At 36.7% G+C, this 23,214-nt stretch overlaps 1 protein-coding gene across 1 annotated transcript; it reads right to left on the bottom strand.

The window, feature by feature from the left end:
• Positions 1-1,588: 1,588 nt before the first annotated feature.
• NEDD1 (NEDD1 gamma-tubulin ring complex targeting factor) lies at positions 1,589-23,196 on the bottom strand. Its single transcript, XM_057425157.1, has 14 exons — positions 22,981-23,196; positions 21,012-21,106; positions 19,505-19,621; positions 17,862-18,002; positions 12,371-12,600; positions 11,112-11,313; positions 9,344-9,527; positions 6,392-6,514; positions 6,147-6,194; positions 5,476-5,696; positions 4,297-4,459; positions 3,858-4,014; positions 2,952-3,018; positions 1,589-2,259 (listed from the first exon to the last, which is right to left on the bottom strand). Exons 1-14 carry the CDS (start codon positions 23,114-23,116, stop codon positions 2,155-2,157), a joined length of 1,989 nt encoding a protein of 662 aa, XP_057281140.1. The 5' UTR covers positions 23,117-23,196; the 3' UTR covers positions 1,589-2,154.
• Between the last annotated feature and the right edge of the window lie 18 nt (positions 23,197-23,214).

The raw sequence follows: 23,214 nt of genomic DNA, 5'->3' as shown, positions 1-23,214 counted from the left end.
TGGTGGTAGGCATAATGGGTCTCCACATGGCATGTGTAGCTACCTGCACTACAGCAATCCTGGAATATGGAAAAAAGCCCTAAAAATCTTTTTAAAAAGGCAGAAATATCTCATTTTAATCACTCTTGCTATACTCGCCTCCATCTGGGGATTAAGTAAAACATTATACAGTTCTGAGTCAAGAAAACAAATTATCTACAAGCCAAATACCCAAGATACATGTCTGATTCCCTGCTGTTATCTGGGTACACTCACAAGAGCACTTGGGGAACAAATCAAGAGAAGCATGTATGCGAGGTTTACTTCATTAGCACTGCAAAGTGTGTAGAAGAACGGTAAGATATTTCTGCTACCTTCAACTACAATTGTTTTCATGAATTGTGTGGTCAATGTGTCAAGCTTACACATCCTATAATCTTATAAAAAAGTTCTCTACATTGTGTGTTAAGTTACTAAAAGTTTTTTTACATATTTTGCTTCCTTTCACTATGAAGTCAGATGTGATACAGAAATATTTTAAAAGCTTATAAAAGCAGAAGAACCGCAAACATTTCAAGTCCTGTCCCTAATATTAAAGGATACTTGAACACTCTCATTTTGCTACAAGATTGTATTTGTCATTAAATGACATGAAAAAAAGGAACAGTCTCTTTTTTAGAGAAAGTTAAAAATAGAGGAAAGGTATACACAGGGTTTGGTTTTTTTAAGTTTTACAACATATAAAAATAAGTTACACTATATGTTATGGCTTTCTGATTTAGTACAAGAGTGCCATCATGGACTTAAGCACTAGATGTTGTAACTAGTTAACTCACCATGTTCTCAGACTTTCCTGGTTCTGAGTTTTGATTGTGTGAAAAGAAAACAAAATATTGTGAAAATTCAGAAGCCTCCAGAACAATTCTAGTAGCAAGAAGCACTTGTAGGAGTCACTCAGACAAGTTTTTAATATAAAATTAAACTTAATGTTAAATTTTTAAAATTAATTTAAAATTGAAGTTTTAATTTAATCTCTTGGCACAAAAAAAGGCCAAGCAAAACCTCCCATGAACTTCGGCAAATTCAGAACTTCATACTCGGCTTCATTTCAGAACTGTTTACACACAAGTATGATACCATTACGCTACTGAAGTAATGACTTCTCCTTAAGGTTTGTTATGTTAATCATACAACTGAAATACTGGTTAGATTTGGTATGCAGCTATCACAAAAAGGCTACAATTATGCTAAACAGACAAGAGGCAAAACTGCAATACAACTGCTCAATATTGTGTTGTCCACTATGAATTAAAAGCGAGCAGGAGAGGGCCCAAAAGATGCTCAAGTCAGAAATAGAAAGACTGCATCTACACAATGGTATATTATTAATGTCCGAGTATACTTACATGTGGAAGTCTAAAGCTGCAGACAGACTGGACAAGCTATGACAAAAATAAATAAAAAGAATTCTAGTTTCATTGCTAAAGCTGTAACAAAAATCTCAGTGTGTAGCGAAAGCCATATTTGCAACAATAAAGTTTACAGCAGACATGCACAAATTTCAGTCATACGAATATAATAAGAAAGATCATAGCACTGAATCTGGGAATATTTTCATGCTTTAGTTTAACTCAGGATAAAAGTTGCCAGTTGCATAAAGTTAACCAAATACTGTACTTTCCAGCTCCTTACAAACAAGGCTCCGTATCACCCAGAAGATGAGCTTTCTCTCCCCTTTTTCTCCAAGAAAAGTATCTGAAAGGCAAGCTACAGTGATTGTTTCTGACAACAGTAAAATAAAGAAGCAGCTAGAAAAGTAGGTATAGCCAAAAATTCTTACAGAAAAGGCATCTGTCCTGGTTTGATTTTGTTTGTAAAAAGGCACTTCACATATTGCTAGAACTCCGATAATGTACTTATCCTTTTAGTTTTTCTGTTAGAAGGCTGTATTTCAAGGTGGTTAGCATGAGTATGCAAACATTCTTTTTACAGTGTTTATCAATTACAATTTTATAATTACATGTAGCATCTTGCACCATTTATTTAGAAAGAAAGACTCATGTTCAAAATAATAGCAGGTCTTCATACAATACTTCAGTGATGATGGATGATCTGTCATAAGCAACACACCACCTGTAGTGAGTTCATGCTAATAAAATTATCAGTGTAAATCTTTCAGAAATGAGTCCTCAGTCTTCTGTTTTCCTCTCGTAGTCTCTCAATTTCAGCTACTAAGCTTTCATTTACAGAATATCTTTCGAGTAAAGCATGCATTTCATTCTAGAGAAAAGAAAAAAGTCCCAATCAGTAGCTATAGTTAATTATTCCAATTTTACCCTGTCCGTTTTCATATCCCTTTTGAAAATTAAATAACATAGATAACACTGTTCTTTAAAAATTTTGGTAAGAAAAGTAAGATTATTTTTTTTTTATACTGACATACAGTATTTTGATCATTTATATATTAGTGAATAATTTATCAAAGGATATTTTGCACTTCTTCTGGATGAGAATCTACTAATAGAGATTCCATTAAAATGTTCAGTACCCAGACAAGGTCTTTGTAATGCAGATCAAAAGAACAAAGATTCATAAAAAGGTGAAGCTAAAGAACATAGTTCAGTACGCAATGCAGTACCTATAAGTAAGCTTTCTATTTGAATTCCATCCGTCTTCCTTACTCCAGCCCTTAGTCCTGTCAAAATGACAGCTGAATTTGTCTCCCTTTTATCTTTTTATAACTCCTGAAATATGGAATTCATAGTAACTACCCAATGCATATGCTCCCTTTATTTATCCAGCATAAAACAGTTTAACAGATTCCAGTTTACAGTTTCTCCCTCCTTCACATCCAATCCTCCCTTTCTTGTTTGTAATAAGCAAAACTGATTTTCAATTTTGAGAAGCTGGCATGCCTTGGTATTACTAAAAGGAAAAGTGAATGTATTTCCCATCATGCTGTTTATACATACCAACTGCACATGGAATTGCTTGATCATCTCCACTTGCAAATTCACAATATCTCTATGGCATGCTTCTCTGGGGGAAGAATTGCAAAAGGTCAACACGGGATTTTTACTATACTATATTCTTATTTCAAGATATTTAAAAGTATTCAATGTATTTTCTGTCTGTTGGCAGACACAGAACAGCTATAGCACACAGACCTACTAAGCTAATTTTGCATTGCTTTTCGTCATCAGCAGTCCTTTTTCCCTCCGTCATCTCAGTCAACATACTTCACCTTAAAACATGTGTTAGCCAATGGTGCCCTAGATACAGCTCCCTCAACAGCTCTACCTGCTTCAAACTCCACTCTAAATCCATGCTAACTTGACTTCTTTCATGACAAGTGGAATGTTAGTTAGGTACCTACAAACACCAAGTAATCTGACACCATCACTTACCACACAGACATTGTTAAATGTAAAACTTCACCAGTAAAAAATACACACGGTATTTTACTTTATACACGCCAAGCTAACAACAGTCATAGCCAGTACAAGTCAACTGCCTAGATCAAACTCTTCACAGTGTCAAATTTAAGAGAAATTTCTCCTGCTGGGACCAGGTATGAGTGGGGAGGGAAAGAAATCAGCACAAGGTTTCATAAAGGCAGTAAGGACCTTGTTATGCAGATAAATTTACCACCCAAAAATTATTCAGATACTCATTCTGAAAACATGTTAGCAAAGCCATGCATTAACTGCCTTCAGAGACAGCAGTTTAATCAGTCAACAAAGCTAGATTTCTGAGATTAGGGCTCTTAATGGTTTCATTTTCTAATAAAAGTAGAAATTTCTTAAAGCAGACGCTCAAATATCTTACAAAGAAAGCATGCCACTGAAAACAAAAATATCCTGCATGAATACCAGTACCTGAGGTCATCCATTGTTTCTTGGATCATATTCTGAATGAAGTTTATTTGGAATGATGTCAGAGGTGCATTTGGTCTGCTACTCCCAATATTTTCTACTATTTTTTCTGACAATGAACTTGCAATTCCAGCAGCAACTGGTGATGTTATCTTTGGACCTTTACAATTAAACATAAATAAATAATGTTTAAAACAAACAAACAAAAATCAGTGTAATGAAGTACAAGAATTTTTATTTGTCTTGAGGCTTGTCAGTATTTTATCTAAAATATTACTTAATAAAAAAAATAGATTTAGACTGAGTCTTTTCAGAGCCAACTACAGATATTCTAGGAGGTCTAACTGGATTTAAAGAAGCAGCAACATCGGATGTTCTGTTTTCACGCTAAGGCCATTTTATCAGGTTTCATATGAGTTTACAATCAAAATGATCCACTTACTTGTTGAGGTAGTACCATTTACTGGTAGATCGTATGCAGGATGGGCCTGAGTATTCTTCGCTAGTCTCTCATTTGTCTCAGGAGCCTTTACAGCAGTGAATGATGGTGGGGGACTTAAAGTTACAGATTCTGCACTTGATGAACTCGATTGTGAAAGCTGACCCTAAAAATAAAAGCAACAATAAAAAATACTAACTCTACTTCTTATAATTACCTAATTGCGCTTGAAGACTTCGTTTTCAGAAATGCACTTGCAAATGTTTTTAAGAACTTACTCACAAATACATGCTTTTCGTTTTCTAGCAAGACATCTTACAAATGGATTGCTAAAATATTCAAAATTGCCTCAAGTGCACACAGACAGAAAAGAGCACAAAAGGCAGGGGCCTCTTAATTTTCATATCAAACATTCTGTGGAGATACTATAAGCATCATTCCTAGCCAACTCAAGACTTCTCAAAAGTGATACAAAAGAAGGCAGGGTCTCTGCAGAAGCATATCAAAGATATCTTAGATGCAGATAGGGAAAAAAGAGGGTGGAATTGACCTAATAAACAACAATCGTACTAGTCAGCAACCAACTAGTGGTCATTCTTGATCTACAAGACCTTCTTGGTCTATAAGAAATCTAGAGGGGGACTTCTTACAAGGAGAAATGGCTTTAAATTGGAAGAAGGTAGATTTAGATTAGATATAAGGAAAAAAATTCTTCACTATGAGGGTGGTGGGACACTGGCACAGGTTGCCCAGAGAAGTTGCGCGTGCCCCATCCCTGGCAGTGTTCAAGGCCAGGTTGGATGGGGCTTTGAGCAAACTGCTCTAGTAGAAGGTGTCCCTGCCTGCGGCAGGGGGTTAGAACTAGATGAGCTTTAAGGCCCCTGCCAACCAAATCATTCTATGATTCTATGATTTTCTAGAAAAATAAAAATACTCTTCAGGCTAGCCCAGTTTTGTTTCATATAAATTCTTGTAACCTGAGCTTATTTAAGAGAAGCATACATTTATCTTCCACCGCTGAAGGCCAACACACTCAGACTGCACAACATTTTACAGATCTGTCACTAGTGTGAACAGTCACAAAACAAGATTAGATGGGACACTATTACAGAATTTTCCTTCAAGTCATAGTATTCTGTGAAGTTTCTAAAAAGATCACATATAGGCATTAAAATAGCATACCTGCTTTAAGAGTTCTGTAGATTCTTGTTTTCCAAGACTTATTTTCTTTGTGTCTGCCTCTGGATGTTCTTCTTCTTTAATTGGAGACCCTACAAGTGCATGTAATGGGCTGGACCGTATTCCTTGTGCACTACTGCCCACAGGGTTTCTTTTTGCCGGAAAGGCAGTGGCGAGATGTGGGAGAAAATCCACACCCAAAATGTAGGACTGAAACTCCACACCTAAGATGAAGAGAGAATGGTGAAACACACAGGTGCAAAAAGAAACAACCACACAGCTAAATCAATCCCACAATTAAAACACCTGCACACCCACAAAAAAAACAATAAAATCACCCAAAATGCACCCACAGAAACTAAATCCTTAAATCCAACTTATCCTGTCACTATCTGTATGAAAGGAATAAACCAAGTGAAGCCTCTATATATCACTATAAACTGCATAAAGGAAAACCAGAATCACTTTAGGATAGTACTCTTAATTTCCTGTTAACAAGCTGTGTCTTAGCACTTCACTGTGTTAGCCAATTTACAGAAAAGTTCAGTTTTTTCAGTGTCCGCTTTCATTGTTTGCTTATTTTCAATGGTGGAACAAAATTAGCATGTAATAATTAGCATAGGCCTTCAAAGGCCTATCACTATCAAAGAAAAATGTACTGAAAGTGTATTTACCATCTCCTTTTCCTTGAGGATCTTCATTCACTTTGTTTGCAATAATATCTACAAAATATCAGAACACAAGACAAATTATTTATTAAACAAAGCCTACACCAATATTCACATCATTGCATTGAGTTCATAATCAAAAGACAAATTCAAATACCAAATAGGTACAGTGTCCGGTAACACGCAACGTCAAGATGTCATGATATATGTAGATGAATGATGCTTCACAAATTTCAGTATTAACAACTCACCATCTCTGACTGGAGAAAACACATCTCCTAAACTGCTTCGACTGACATTAATATTATCAGCACTTTTCCCATGATCTGTTTCTTTAGATGGAATCACATCCAAGCTGCAACTATGGGGAAAGCCTTAAAAAGACAGTAACAGTCAGTTAGTAATTGATAACAAGTTATCCCTAAACAATCTCACAGCAATCACAATGCCTGCTAAGTGCAAAATGCACATTAGATCCTTCTACAGATTCCAGTTAGAGGGTCAACTTTAACTTCCTCATTTGGGCTGGCAACAAAGATGAACATAACTAAAAGTTACAATACTTATTAACAGAAATAAGATAGTCACATTCCTGTCCTCTTTAAGAGGGAGAGTTGCCAAACTGAATAATACATTCATTTTCAGATAAATCTACATAATGGATGCAGCAAATTTATGGACTATCAGGTGAAATGAAAACTGGCAAATGCACCTTCTGCTAAGAAGGTAACCACAATCAAATGACCAAAATTTAAATTTATTCTACAAGAAATTTGCTTCACTGGGGCCGTTAAGCATACTAAAGGGTATTCTATGAAACATCTATTTTAAAGTTTACCTGATGTTATGATAGTCTCTGCTTGTACCTAATACTAGCAAATTGGAGTGAGGTTACAGTTGTAGACAAAAGAAACCTGTTCCTAGACCTTTCCTCATCCACCCTCAAGCCCCATTCCTGATTCAATCAGGAAAGGAATAAAAAATTAGCTTTTCTATGCATGATAGAAGGGACAGTCATCGGAAGAATGGAAGCATATCTGAGGTCCAAAAATAAGCTCAATAATTATTCAAACTACAGTTTTTACATGAGGAATACATGGAGAAGTGAACTGAACCGCTAAGATAACCATCTAAATAACTTTTGCAGTTTAGTATGTTTGAAAGACAGATCAGGACAATAAGCAAGCAGCTATGCTGTCATCACCAAACTGCTAAATCAAAAAAGTGCCTAGATTTTGCTTGTATAAGATAAGAACTGGTCAAAGAGCATTTGTGCTATGCAAGACATAAATAAATGTCCTGTAAATAAATCACCTGTACATACAAAAGCTTTATTTTGTGCCTACTTTAATAAAATAAATTAACAAACCATTGTTCATAAAACCTTTCTATATACATAGAGAAGTAGTATAGATGTATGTATACTTCCTCTCCATACTACTTTTTCAAGTGATCAAAATGTGACTTTGTGGATGACTACAATTAAGCATGTCCAAGTATTCACATAAACTGGAACCTGAGTCAGGTTTAAGGTTTCATTTTTAAATGCATTAATATGTCACATTTTCCACACCTTCACATACGTCAGTTGTGACGTAGGACTGCACTTGCTAGTGCAAGTTAAACAGGAAGTTAAACTAGAAGTGTAGTTATCAACCTGTGCCAACATCTACAGAGGATCTACACGGAAAAAGCATACCATAAAATAGGGCAAAATGTCTTCTGTATATTTTTACCGAGTAAATCTAGACGTAGTAAGCGCCTAAACCAGAGGACAGCTGTTAAATAGAAGTTTTATGGGAAGCCAACTCAAAGTACATCCAAACTTCTCATCACATTCTGACTTCATTTATACTTTTGTACTTATAAATAGTCTGGGTCTTTTTACCACAAATATTTTACAGCTGTCTGAAGAGTTGTTTTTTTGTTTTAAAAATGTTGTCAAATTGCTTAACCAAATGCCCCTTATTTCTCCAAAGTTAGAGCCCATAATCAGGGTCCAGAAGAGCTTCCACAGAACAAATACAGTTTGTGATCCCTCATCCATTACCATTTTTAAGTATAAAGTCTCCATTTCTGAAGTATATAGAGGTCTTTACTTCTAGTGAACACTCGGTTCAATGAAAAATATCTGCTTTACTTGGTGAGCCTTTATTTTCTTAAAATATTTATATATTACGCATGGTCCTGATAAGGGGTAACAGCTATTACATCTTCAAAGAAAGATAAGAAAACATATATTTTAACAGAAATCAAATTTTACACACCGTTCAGTAATGTTGATTAGTAACACTCCTTGTATACATAGGAAGCATTCTACTCCACTTCGTACTTCACTGCATACCCAAGGGAAGTCATTAATACAAGTCCCTACGGACTGCAGTGGCTTATTGCCTAGTTACTGTTGCTAAATGTATTTCCCTTAAAGAGGAGGGGAAAAGTGTTGTTGCATTAAAATGGTTTGAAGACTTTCTTTTTCCAATAATCAAACTAACAGTGTAATGATATGACCAGAATTGAATTCAGAACTCCTGAACTCAATAAAATTTTAAGAATACATTTCACACAGTGGCAGAAATTTTGAATAATGCTCAGAATTCTTGTAAAGAACTTGTTAATTTCAGAAGCATAAATAGCAAGTACGGTTATACAACTAATCATACTTGCAGCTATATTTAACATCTTTCCTACCATGTGATATTGGAGTCATGCCTCACACAAAAATACAGTTCAGTTCTCACTTGGATTTTTAGACTAGGTTTCTTTTTCCCTGTGCTTTGTTTGGTTGACTTTTTTAGATAAGGCCTGTTACTCCTGCTTATTAATAGAATTACAATTCATTAGCTCTGCATTCCATACAAAAAAAAAGGACATCAAAAAATACATCATGTATGCATTCTGACTTCCTGTAGATTTTGTTTACAAAAGAGCCCCACAATATTACCATAGTTTTCTCCTTCAAGTCCAGAATTCTAGACTTCACATGTCTAAAGCTTGAAGTAGCTCCCAATTCACTTCCCACAGTCTCCTAGTGTGTCTAACCCAGCAGGAGAGAAAAAAGGAGCAGATGCACATGCAGTTCCTTCAAACAAATGCCCTTCCCACAATGAAATTTGTATACTGTAATGGTCAAGGTACAAAATACTCCTTCCACCTTCTACATTATGCCTAATATTATTGTAAGAGCAGGAAGAGGACACTACCTGTTTTCTCCTGAAGAACCTCTCCTCCCTTATTCTCTTTTGGCAGTGTCACAGATGAAACTGTTGCTGACGCCTGAGAGGCAACGTTTTTTATGCCAGTACTTTGAACTCCTCCAAGATTAGTACCAGCTTTGACTTCTACTTTTTTGGATACAGGTTTATTTGAAGAACTCGTAAGGTTAGACTGAAAAAAAAAAAAAATAGAATAAAGTTATTATTCCTTCACCTAAAAGTAAAAATATAAGCGAGTATTTCTCCTTCAAAATACTAAAAAAAAAAAAAAAAAAACAAACCCAACCCTCAGTTCAAGTTGCAAAGGTTGCCTAGGAGATATGCCTTTACAAATATTTTAAAAAGTATCTTAACGTTATTTCAAAGAACATGGGAAACATCTGTATTATTACTTGAATACTATGTGGAACTGCAAAAGAATAGCAACAGAACTTAAGGTATCAACAATGCAGTGTCCTGGCATGAGCCAATTTTGATCCTAGGTTTAGGGATAAGAGGTAAAAAAAAAAAACAACAAAAAAAAAACCAACAACAAAAAAACAGATTACATTATTAAGGGCTCTAAATTGCAAAGGAACAGTGTTGTGGTTTAAGCCCAGCTGGCAACTCAAAACCATGCAGCTACTTGCTCACCCCCCCATCCTTCTCCTCACACTGCTCCCAACAGGATGGGGAGGAGAATTGAAAGAATGTAAATCTCATGGGCTGATACCAGTAACTAAGGTATAATACAAAACTACTACTACCACCAGCAATAATAATAAGGGAAATAACAATGGGGAAGAATATAAAACTTAAGAGGGGAAAAATAATAATAAAAAAACACAACCCAATAAACAAGTTATGCACAACACAATTGCTCACCACCCACCAACCAATACCCAGCCCTACTTGAGCAGCGATCTGGGCCTTCTGGGTAACTCCCCCCAGTTTCTATACTGGGCATGACGTGCTATGGCATGGAATAACCCTTTGGCTAGTTTGGATCTCTCTGCTTCCTCCCAGCTACCTGTGCCCCTCCTTGCTGGCAGAGCATGAGACTGAAAAGTCCTTGATTAGGGTAAGCATTACTGAGCAACAACTGAAAACATCTGTGTGTTATCAGCACTGTTCGCAAACTGAAGTCAAAAACACAACACTGCACCAGCTAATAAGAAGAAAACTAACTGTTATGGCTGAACCCAGGACAAACAGTCAACCACTAGCAGTAACTGTCCTAGAAATAAAGAACCCCCTTCAAAGGTTCTCCCTGTCTCCACTGCATGGGCAGTGGGATTTCTGGCTACAGTAGAGCCTAATTAAGTCTTGGAAGAACCTCTTAAGCCTTCTCTATTATTTAATCAACCTTACTATGTATTTACACCTGCAAAAGACCATGCAAAATACCTGAAGACAGGGAGCTGCGTGTCTTCCTCTTAAGTGGAAGGGCCACCACAGACCTTTCTACTACTGCCCACGAATGAGTCTAAGGTGCCACAAACCAATCTGCAATGGCAGCATATTCACACCAGCAAATTCAAGACTAAAGTTTCACTCAGTGAAAACAGAGTGGGGTGGGGGGGAATTCCAAATTAAAAAAAAACTTAAAATGGCACTGAAGACCAAGCAGTTTACAATTTCTGCCTTGGTGTGAACCACTTTTGTTGGCATCATTAATGCTTACAAATGGAATGCTAACATTTTCTTTTAGAATTTAAACTTATGCTTAACATTCATCAATCTACGTATTGACTGATAAAAAGGAAAGTTTTTTTACCTTGGAAAAAGTGCTACTGAACTGAAGACGTATGCATTTCACACAGCCTTTGTGAGCGACAACTGTTTTCACTGGTAATGTCAGTTGTCTTAAGTCATACTGGCAGATTTTTCCCCGGGAACATCCTATAGCCAAAGTAGTACCATCAGGCATGAAGTCTACTGTTGTCAGAGGAAAATCAGCTACTATTGTTGTCAGTAACCTTCAAATAGGAGAAAGGACAGGATAAAGAAGCTTTTAGAGTTCAGAAGTTAGACCTCAAAACAGAGTATCTAAAAATATAACTTCATAATTCAGCTACGGGTCCGTAGTTCCACTTCTCTAGTGCCAAGTAAATTCAGGGAAATACCTTACGGAACAGTGGATTAGGCTTATACTACACATTCCTGCTTAACAAATCAAAGACTGCGTGTACCCCCCCCCAAATTCCACCAGGACAGGATCAAACTGCCTTCATAACAGCAGCTGACACCAACATGATTGACTGTCATAATTTTAAGTAGCAATCATACATTGTACATCCTTTAGCTTCCCAAGCCTGTATTCTCTAACCTTCTCGCAACTCTAGGAACAACTTCAGGTTCTAGTTTGCCTAGAAGCCAGACTCCTGCTTTTATTCAGCCGGAGTGAAAGCACAGCTCACACCAGAACCATGAAGCCCTTTGTCCTACCCTCTTATTACACAGTCCCATCACCTATGCCCCATGTTTCCTTCTTTTCAAACCAATACTCTACCATATTTAAGGGAATAATTATTCACTGTGAGAGTGGTGAGACACTGGAAGAGGTTCTATGACTTCATAATATTTAAGGATTGCTATCTCAGCAGCTCTGTGTACCACAGTTGTGTCTTCTATTATGAAGCAGAAAAGCAGACAAACTAAGCTCAAGGGCATGAAGGGGCACGAAGGTCCTCACAAGCTGTACTGCCCCTTAGAGAAGCTAATTGTTCTGCATCAACAAGAAAAGCCGCCACACAAGCACTGCAGAGCAGTCACTTGTATGTAGCACCTCAATTAGTTGCCACATGCCTTGGGATTTTTTTAGTTGTTTATTTGGGGGGGGTGTCTGTTTGGTTTTTAAATAAAAAAGCAAAATGGACTATGGGACAGGTTCTCCAGTAGCAGTATGCCAACCACTTCAACCATTCTGAATATGGTCTGAATTAAATGTTTCATTTCATAGTTTGGCATGCCTTTTCATTTCACAAGAAATAAATAAGGATCCTTCCAAAATCAAAAGGAGTTTAAAATACTCACTTTTTACTTGAGGTGTCATAGAGAATAATTCTTTTATCCAAACCTACAGTTACAAGCAGCAGCTTATTAACTGGAGAAAAGCAGATTTCTGAAGCTGGTGCTTTATGAGCATTTTCAAAATTATGATATGGGTTCTGGCTATTTACATCCCATAGAGTTACATTTCCACTGTCAGAAACACTGCCCAGCAAGGATTTCTTAAAGGATGAATATTTCAAGTGTCGAACAGGCTGTAAAATAGACATAAAAAATGAAGTGCAATAACTATCAACACCATACTAGATTATTTTCTAAACACACAAACACATTAGAAATACAGATGCTACACTAAGTTAAAGTAGTCTAGAATGGCTGGCCACGCTGAAAAATAAAATGTGTTTTTAAAAGAAAAAAAATCATTTTTCATTACTATGCCACTTTTGCTATTAGAGGGGCAGATATTTTTTTTCCCATGTACCAGTATGGGGTACCATATGAGCTGATCAGCAAAACGAATGACAAGGTTAAAAAAAAAACCAAAACCACAAACTTCTAGAAAAGTTTCTTGATTTTTCATCAAGTATCATGCCATCACACACACTACAAAATAACCCACACCACATCTAAAATCAGTGCAGTGTAAAGCTACATTATTTTACTGATTAGTCGCCTGTAAAGAACGTTAAACTTAATTCCCTTCCACTGATTTTAAGTATTTGATGTAAGCCAATTAGGTAAGACAGACTCCAGAGTTACGCATGTAGATCCTGCAGAAGAACAGACTTTTGCATGTTTTATCAATGCAGCCTTGCTATCCCAGAACCATGTAATTCAGGACCTTAACTTGCCTTTCAGAAGCAGGCAAGCATTTTGTTTACACCATATAGGTTCAGAGGATATTTCAGAAACTCACTGCTCTAATACTAACTTACAATACTTAATTTCCAGATTAATTTATGATCCATTTGCACCAATTCACTCCTGTGCCAATAATGCCCTTACACTTAAATTGCTTCCAAACTCCCCAGTGCTGCTTTTTCCTGTTTTAATAAACATCGATACCTCACCTTCTTTCAGGCTTTATTCCACTATATGCAATATGCAAGATACAGCCTCCAAAGACTTTTTCAGTACCATCAGTCTCTTTGCAGCTCTCATAGTTTGTATCTTTCTTGCATATGGACAACCCAAATCTTGTACGATCCTCAAAACATTTTGCTATTGCCTTAGCAAAGGCAGTAACACTTCCTCCATTTTGTACTGTAAATACCTATCCCAACATATCCTAGATTGCATTTTCTTTGTTGTGATTCAGTCTGTTCTGGCTGCTCACTGCCATTTTATGATCAAGCAGCCCGAGCCCTTCTTTCTCTTGGGACTTTTCAAATCCTAGTCTAATAAGAAAGGCCTCAGTGGGGATGTCTCAATTTTTATCCTGGGATATTTGTTCCCATGTATATTATTTCAATCCTTTATGGGCACTGCCACTATCCTCTCTTACGGACAATATCTTCCAACTGTGTCTCATCAGAGCTCTACTTCTCTGTCATAGCCATTGCTGAAAACATTAAACAAGATTAGCTGCTGCAACCTAACAAATATTTTCTTTCAATATTACATACTGTCTTCTTTCCTACAGCCTATTTCTTACCCCTTCTCGATCGTTTTCTAACCTACATCCTCTTCTTCTCACAAGGCACTGAAATAAGGCTCTACTCAAGTCCAGCTGGATGAGAGATGTTACATTTTATTTGTCTGAAAATGCTCTCAGAAAGCTATTATATTATTTCAGTATAGACCATACCACAATGAATTGTACTGGATTTTATCCTATTTCTCTCTTTAACTTCATTTTAATGGAGATGTGTTGGCTCACATGCCTCCAAACTAGCACTTGTATTGCATGTCTCACTGGAAGCCTATTTGCTCCACAAAGCAGCACCCTCAACTGCATATTCAAGTAAGACAGAAGATGACTATTTATAATCAATATGGTCCTCCACTGGACATGGAGACATTTTTATTAGCATTTTCAGTTTGTTTACATTAAAAAAGGAAAGACTGAGTGACTCGGGAATAACATCTTCAATTATATACATGATTTACATGACAAACATGCCTGTCCCTCACAGTTCTCTAAATTCTTCAGCTCCAAATACCTTCCTTACTGCCTCTGGCATTTGCTCATGTTCCATTTTCTCACTCCTCCATCCTCCTGCCCACCAAGATTACTTTCTCCAGCTTTCCTCAAGCCTCCCTTACTATCCTGCCAAGTCTCCCATTTCCTTTTCTCATTTTCCCTTTTAATCTCACAGGCCCAAGGCAAGTTCTCCATTCTCTTTCATATACATTCTTCTCCATATTACCTCTGTTCCCCACTTTCCATTGAAGTCATGGTGTTTCCTCAGAACAGCTTAAAAGTTTAATTTCAGGTTGCCGATGAAGGAGATGTGAGGAAGCTCCTATTTACTCCTCACTTTCACTGAATTAGGTTAGCAACAAACTTCACTCGCAACAATGCAATTTCTAGATCAGACTCATGGAACAGAGGTGCTTAAATTTGAATACACTTCTACAAGACAGTCAAATGCATCCCTGACTATGCTACATGTCGAAGTTTCAAACTCCTGCCCTGACAGCTGAAAGGCGGCATGAAAAAAACCTCATCTCTGAAAGGCTGCTTGACAAGATAAAGCCAAAACATTTCATCTCCCAAAAGCAAGTCAATTAATTTGAAGTTTTATCTTTAAGCTTCACAATAAAACAGCCAAATGAGGAACAGTGCACTTCAGAAAAGAGTTGGCCCATTGCTGAGAAGAACTTTTTCACCACTGGGAAACAAGCAAAAAGCCCAAAGCTAAACCAAGTGGTCTAGCATCATTAATTACCTTATTTAAAGACAGGATAGTTTCTTAATCTCCTTTATACCTTACTGAGCCTTGTAAGTGAGAAAGCAGAGGTAAATACAGTTGATAGTCTTCAGCTTTTAAAACTATTTTCACTGCATGGAGTGACCAAAACTCATCACACTTCTTTACAAATTAGCCAGCTGTTCAAACAACTGAACTAAATCCTGTTGCTAGGAGAATACCACCAGGCAGTGAAGACTTGAGCAAACATGTTTTGAAACAAACCTTAATTCATCCTCACAACAGCAAGCAGATAAGAATCTGGTAGTCTAAATAAATACCAACAGCAAAGACAAATTACAGGATTTGCAAACAACTCCGTGCAAGAACTCAACTCTAATAAAGCACAAAGGTGTTTCTAAATCAAAATCAGTTAAGAGAATATAGGCCAATGCTCATATGAAAAGAAAATTGGTTAAAGTCACAGAAAGCACTGCAACCTTGGGCTATTCTACTGCTTTTAGAGTCTATCCAATATCAGAAATTAACTGGCAAGGAAACTACATTCCATCATGGTAACACAAACACAAGACAAGCTAAATTTTGTAAGGTCAGTTTGACCCCACATTCCCCAATTGTAAATAAAAGTTACTAGGGAGAGGTGAACCCTACTAAGCCAGACAGCTAGTGCCAGGATCAAACAGGACAATACACTGGGTATCTATTCAAGATTACTCTTAGAAAATTGGGCCCCTGAACTATAAATCAAGTAAAGGCTTTTTAAATCTAACAGAATTACACTAGTCTTAGATATTTGCTTCAGTGCACAATTAACCCTGAAATTCTTTACAAGTACCAATTAAACCCCCAAACAAAAAATAAAGCTATTTTTGCACATAAGAAGAAAGATAATTTTTAGGATGTAAAATAAGCTGATAAACTGGGACATCTAAGTAGCCATCTCATTACAGAATTACAGCTCAATTCCATTTTAAATTAAGACTGCAATCAAAGAACTGCCCCCCTTTAGAAAATGTTATAGACCCTTTCAGAAGTGAACAGTAGCTCTGTGCTTGCAATTACTTTGATTTAAAACTTCAAATATCTTTATCCATCTTAAAGGTCACTCAGCTTTGCAGCAGGCCTCTTGATCTCATCTACCAAAATAGCTATTCATTGCATCACTTACTCCTAATCACTTTTTGGTGGAAAGAGTCAAATATATCAAACAGGTTGATGTAAATCATCCTCATAAGAATTTCTTAATTTTCCAATTAACTAGCAGCATAGTCCCTGCTCTGGATACTCATCTCAGCCACGTAATCCCACCATGGATTTCCCTATAGCTCCTGCCTCCTCTTCACATATTTCATGAGATTATAACAATCCAATCAGAAAAATGAGCTGACTACACAGATGGATTTTTAAGATCAAACCAAGTATGAAGTACAATTTTGCTTCAATGTAAGTATGAGACTGGTGATGGATCAGACACTGCAGCACCTAAAAGCAGAGAGTTTGAATTTAACAGAGATTTTTCAACAGAAAGTATACCGCAATTCCCGCGATGCTATAAAGTTGTAAGAGATTTTTCACCAAGTTAATACTGTTCATGCTAGACAGAAGACAAATTTAACTTCACACTCTAGCTGTAATCGAGGACCAAAAAAGCTGTTGCAGTAACAGAAAATGAGTAAATCAAAACTTCAGTATTCCCTGCAACATTAAAGGTCAGGTTTAGGACCAAAGCGATGTTTCTGCATCCCCTAGGCAGCTCCTACCTCTGTAAAAATGACTTGGTAATTAAAAAAAAAAAAAAAAAAAAAAAGTATGCCTAGAACATAAATATTTGGCTGTGCCTAAGACAACATTCAGACTACGAACACGCACTGGAACTTCTGATGGGACAACACAGCTCATTTACTACCACAGGTGCTCTTACATCAAGGGAATTCCCCTAATGACATCCAATAATTCTCCAGTATCTTTTGAGCCTGCAGAAAGAAATTGCAGTGTAAAACCCTACCAAAGCCCTTAAGTAGTACACATGCTTTGTGTTTATCTTTTGTACAGTTTTCCTTCAAATTACTTACCAAAATCTTACTTAAACACCTAAGTAGGTAATACAAAATCTCATTGCTTTTCTCCTTGAGCATCTGTGCAATTTTGATCTCCAAATTAAATGAATTTATTATTTCCAAACACAGGCTTAGATTCATCTCTACTATACAGATGTCTCTGTTTAGTTGTAGATCTTATTATTTTGGGTAAGTCAGAACCCAAGCTATGTGATCGCTGTTCTTTGCAACAACATATATCAAGTCGTGCACTGAAATCCTGCTTCGGTTTGTAAAGCCAACTGTTTTCCATTCCGTTCTAACATATGCAGAAGTTTGTTCTTGGGGAACCAGAGTCTACAAAGTAAACTTTGTTGTAACCTATATATAAGTAAAGATACTTGAGAAATTTGCATTTCAATGTTGACTATAACTGAAGACTAGAATACACACAATGGTCTGGCTTTTCCTTTCCTTAAGTGCACTCTTGAAAATTAAAAGGAAACAGATTAACAAAACTCAAAAGCTCTTGATATGTACTTTCAATTTCTAAACACTGTGAATTAAGGCTTCATACCTGAAAAGAACTTAATACAGATAGCCTACCTGATGGCTGCCATAACCAAAGGGAGTACTTGATAAATTGGTGGTAACACTGTGTAGGATAATTTCACCACTCAAAGATCCAGAGGCAATGTAACTGTCATTCCAGTTATATGTAATACACGTGACTTCACGTTTATGATCCTGTGGGGGAGCAAGGTTAGAAGGAGATGGTTAAAGACATTCAGGATAACCGTATTTCTTCCTAATCTGTGCTTTTGCAGAAAAATTTTTTTCTGATAATCTGTAACATTTAAAAAGATTAAGAGTTATTATGGAATATCCCAGGAAACAGCAGCAGAGCGTACTGAAGATCAACCATTACATTTTAACCACTGTTTGTTTCCAGAAGATTGTTTTAATAAATCAGTAAAGATGATGCTGTAATTATATATGATACTTCAATAGGACAACCACAAAGATATCTATGACATGTCATTAATGTTATTATAAAAGTAAATTCTTCCAGAAACCAGCGATATCTGAATAAATTTTCTGTTAATCTGGTGTACTACTGCCAGCTTTCCCTTCCATCACTTTTTAGTATTAACACACATATTTTCAAGGCTAGGCTGGACAAAGCCTGTGGTGAGATGGTTTAGTGTGAGGTGTCCCTGCCCATGGCAGGGGGGTTGGAACTAGATGATCTTAAGGTCCTTTCCAACCCTAACGATTCTATGATTCCGTATTTACCAAAAAGTTTTTCAATACAGTCATTTGCAATGATGACACCATGTTTACTGAATACACAGGGGAAGACAATCAAGTACTTTTAGCCCAAAAAGGAGAAGGAGATTTTTAAACTATTGTATTAGCTAGTTAGTAGCTTTGTTTCAAACTGTAACTTTAAAAGTCCGGGGGAAAAAAAAAAAAAAAAAAAACCAAGAAGAAGAAATCAAAGCTGAAGTATTATAGCCTCTTTTAACAGGGAGAGCAAATCATCTACTGAAGGCATCATGGAAATATACTAGACCTTCCCAAGTTGGGCATCATAACAAGGTTTTAAAGAATTCATACTGGACCAGTTAGAAGTTGACAACCATGTCCCAGTTTTGCATAACATTAGTTCTACTACTGTATTCTACCAATACAAAAGTGTTGTCTGGTTTGATATACCAGAAACAGCAATTACCTGAAATGCTGCCCTTGGAAAAGATCCCCATCAGAGAATATCAACACAAAACTCCAAAAATAAAAAGCCGATTCTTAAAATTGTTAAATTAAGCTTAGTATTTACAGCACATAAAGAACTTAAACAGGAGAGATGTAGGTTAGATATAAGGAAGAAATTCTTTATTGTGAGAGTGGTGAGGCACTGAAACAGGGTGCCCAGAGAAGCTGTGGCTATCCCTTCCTTGGCAGTGTTCAAGGCCAGGTTAGATGGGGCTTACAGCAACCTGGTCTAGTGGAAGGTGTTCCTGTCCTTGGCAGGGGGCTTGGAATTAGATGATCTTTAAGGTCCCTCCCAACCCAAACCATTCTGTGATTCTCTAAGAACACAAAATTGAACAAGACATTTAATGGGTGCTTGCTCTCATCTATGAACTTGATCTCCCAGATACATGACTTAGAGAAAGCATATGTTTTACAGCTGGCAGGAAAACCTGAAGTTATGAAAGCTACAGTGCTTCCTCAGCCAAACTTACCTTAAGGCTACGGTAAACCTTTCTGGATTTCAGATCCCAGATATTAACTGTGTTATCAAGGCCTCCACTTACAATATATGAAGAACTAGTATTTAAGCTTACACATGTCTGGCTTGCCTGACAGAGAAGGAAAAAAAAAAAAAAAGTATGTTAAGGATAATTAAGGGGTTTATCAAGTGATTTGCACAGTGATTTGTGTTTTCTTCTTCATTAACACAAATAGTCCCACTGACCAACAGTGCTACTGGTACACTACAGCCATTTCCCATCAAAAAGCATTTAAAATGCAGTCCAGTTTGGACATAAGTTTAATATACTTTAAGATCTAAATAAATTAATTCGTAAACTCTTACTTTCCTGTTTCAATTTTTTAGCACCTTTTCCATCAATATTCATTTTCCCTTTAAATTACAGCCCCCTAAAGTGCAATCATAAGGCTTCCACTCCAATAGTGTCTTTAAAAAGAAAATGCTAAGTTCAAAAAAAAAAAATGCCTCCTTAAAAGAAAATCAAAACGTTGTCTAAGTCATGTACTTCACATTCCCTAAACATTACAAAGAATATTATAGCAGCAAACCTCATAATTTGATAAAGCGATTCTTTTTAAAATAGCTGAAGTACCAGCTTTCGGAAAAAATGTCAATCTTAATGATAGACCTAGATAGAGGACAAATTATTATGCAGTTCTATCATGTTGAAAATTCACTTTTAAGTTCCTGAGATTTGAACAAAGAAAACACAAGTCCATCTAATTATTGACATGGAAAAATTGGAAATGATTCCATTAGTAACAGATCAGATTTAACGAAATCTCCTGGACAAACACTCCACTTGTGAAAGCCTATGCTTCAGCAACCTTAAGGTCAGGTTTGAACATCTTTTCAGAAAGTTTCCAGTCCAAATTAGCATTAGAATAGCTATCCAAAGAGAATAATTAGAATGGTTTAGAGCACTATCAAGTCAATAAAGTAACCAGTCAAGATACTCTCCTAAAACTAAGTCCACCTTTCTGAAGAATTTTTAGTGCCACACTTCCATTTAACAGGGGGAAAAAAAAAAACACCGTAACAGAATTTCATGTATTTTCAAAAGCTGGCACATGTACACCCTTAGAACAACCTTTGCATAGACTCATGTTTTTCAATGTACAATTCACAGGCATACGTAATACTGACAATTCAAGTTGGAAAATGCAGTTCAAACTTGAGCTCTGCAGTCACCTACACATTAGATCAAGTTTGGACCACTGGCTGTCTTGTGCTATCACACTGGAGCTCAGAAGGCCAATTCCCCTAACATAAAGCTATACAAGCATCACATGCTATTGTAGAACCACTACTCTCCCCTGTTCGTATGTATTTGACTATACACAAGGAGATGTTTTTACATGTGTCATAACTCTAACAATACTAAAATTAAATTGATCCCAACAGTCAGATGCAATACAAACAGAACAAAAGGTGGAGTGGGGAATAAAAAAACAGGGAACCGCATAACTCATACTTACTCCTTCGGCTATTTCAAAGAGTGGAACAGGTTTGCTTTTACAGCTTGAAACAACTATTTTATCACCAGCAGCAGAAGCAGTGGCCAGGTATCTATCTTAGTCACAAGTTAAGGACCATAATTGTGTTATACTGGTGATTAATATAAGCAACAGCAAGTTTCCCTTACTAAACAGAAGACAGATTGGTTAAACAGTCTAGGTACTGTACCTTGAAGGGACCTAGAAATAAGAAACATAAGGCTATTTTCCAAGCTTTCATTAAGAAGCTCTTGCATTAACTACAGCCCTTACTTCCCAGTATAAGGCAGAGCAATTTCTTTCAGAGAGAAGAGAAATATTTGACAGACATTATTTAGGAGCTCTTAACCACTAAGACAGCTTAATCAGCCTACATTTTTGTTTCCCTACCACCCCCAAGTAAGAGTCCCATTTATCACTAGAGTCCAGAGGAATGTCTAGCAGAGTATGGATTTAAGGAACAGCCCTGTTTGTGACAAACCATATAGTTTCTAAACTACAATGCATGTTTGTTAATTTGTCTCCCCCTGTACTGAGGGAAGAAAAACAAAACCCCCAAAAGAACCTTTTACAATACCAAGCACCTCAAAGTAGTAAGAAAAGCCTTCAACTGCAGAGCATGGAATCTGCCCCGAACCCACACCAAACAAATCAAGTAATCATTTAGATCTGTTCCCTGTATGCCTCCAGGCCAATGCCCATAGTGATTTGATATTTGCTTATTTAAGAACATGCAGGTTAATTAGCTGGATTTAACACCAAAGAACTGGCAGGCAGATCAGTGCTTCCTATTGCTTTCAGCATTTTAAGGCACCGTTTTAGCTTACAGAATTTTACAGAACCAAAATCAGTGCTTTACCCCTAACAAATTAACAAACATTCAAAAGCATACAGAGTAAGAAACTTCAGTTTTAGGGGATGGAGGGGAGACTAGGCAGAAAAAAGGATAAGAAGACAGTCTATAGCTAAAATTTATTAAACACGTATAAGTATATATAAAAGCATTGCCTCTATGCTTCAATTTCTCTGCAAGCTCCATAGCCAAAACATTCATTTGAGCTCTGATTGTTCTAACTTTTTTCCTTATCCATCCATTTACTTGCAGACTTAAGAGGATAGATATTCATAACTTGCAGGACTTAACTGTTTATGTGCCAGCATCCTGCCTTCCTTTTACATCAAGATCAGGCATCACCACCTTTTCCCATGACAGCCATACAAGCTGTTCAGCTGACAGTACACCATTTGCATTACTCATATATTCACCTGGCACCCATCATCATCCTGTAATAGGCCTCCAAGGCTGAGGTGAAAGGTCTGAATGGACCAGATCCATTCTCAGCATAAATAACTACCATTCTATGAATGTTTTCCTTCACATCATGTTTGGGCTTCCTCTGTAAATGCTACAAACAGCACAAAGAAAACCAGTGCCTACAGAGTAAATGGTAAGTATATGCTATCAAAGCCTATCAGAATCAATGAGAAGCTGTTCAAGAACAAACAAACAAACAGAATCTTTCATTACAATTTTCCTCTCTACACTATAAATAGAATTTTATTACACTATTAATTGCTTTGTTCAACCTGGTCAGTAAATTAAGCACTGTGTTGAAAGTGAATATTGTAATCAGCTATTGAAGAAACAAATGAGTAAGCTTTACAGTTGTTAGGCAATTCAAGCATATCATAATCATTAAAAAAGTGTTAGCCTCCTAAAGGAAGAGAAACTTCTTCAGAAGCATTTACCAGCATGAGCTGATTTTGTACATCACTTCAACACAGAGAGCCACAAAATTTTCTTGACAATATACACAAATCTTTTCATACAAGACTTCAAAACTGCATCAGGCCTGTGATTCGCAGACACATTAACAAATGTAATAAATAAATAAATTACTGAGATTTTGCAGAACACCCACAAAACTACGGTTCAAACTGTAAAGGATACTATTGCTGGCCCAACACAGCGAGCTGACTGGATGTGTGGGGGTATGTGGGTTGAACTGCTCCACCACAGTTAGAGATAAGGAATCCCAAATTTTAATGTCATCTCCTGATGAAGCAAAACGTATGCTTTCTTGCATGGCTGCACCTGGTTTTGCAAAAATAAATTAAAAAATTAAATGCACATGTATATAAAGTAAAATATGCAACAAGCAACTTTAGAAGTCAAAAATATTTT

Source organism: Pezoporus wallicus, unplaced genomic scaffold (genome assembly GCF_028554395.1).
Source record: "Pezoporus wallicus isolate ANWC-B61680 ecotype Strahan unplaced genomic scaffold, APGP_CSIRO_Pwel_v1 scaffold_3294, whole genome shotgun sequence".
NCBI lineage: Eukaryota > Metazoa > Chordata > Aves > Psittaciformes > Psittacidae > Pezoporus > Pezoporus wallicus.
This window is presented reverse-complemented; position numbering and strand designations above follow the sequence as displayed.

Excerpts from the sequence above, each read along its gene's own strand:
- NEDD1 (XM_057425157.1), bottom strand. The coding sequence starts at position 23,116 with ATGCAAGAAAGCATACGTTTTGCTTCATCAGGAGATGACATTAAAATT. Across the intron at positions 9,528-11,111 it reads TCAGTAGCACTTTTTCCAAG|TCTAACCTTACGAGTTCTTC; the intron begins GTAAAAAAACTT and ends TTTTTTTTTCAG. Across the intron at positions 2,260-2,951 it reads AGCAATTCCATGTGCAGTTG|AATGAAATGCATGCTTTACT; the intron begins GTATGTATAAAC and ends TCTTTTCTCTAG.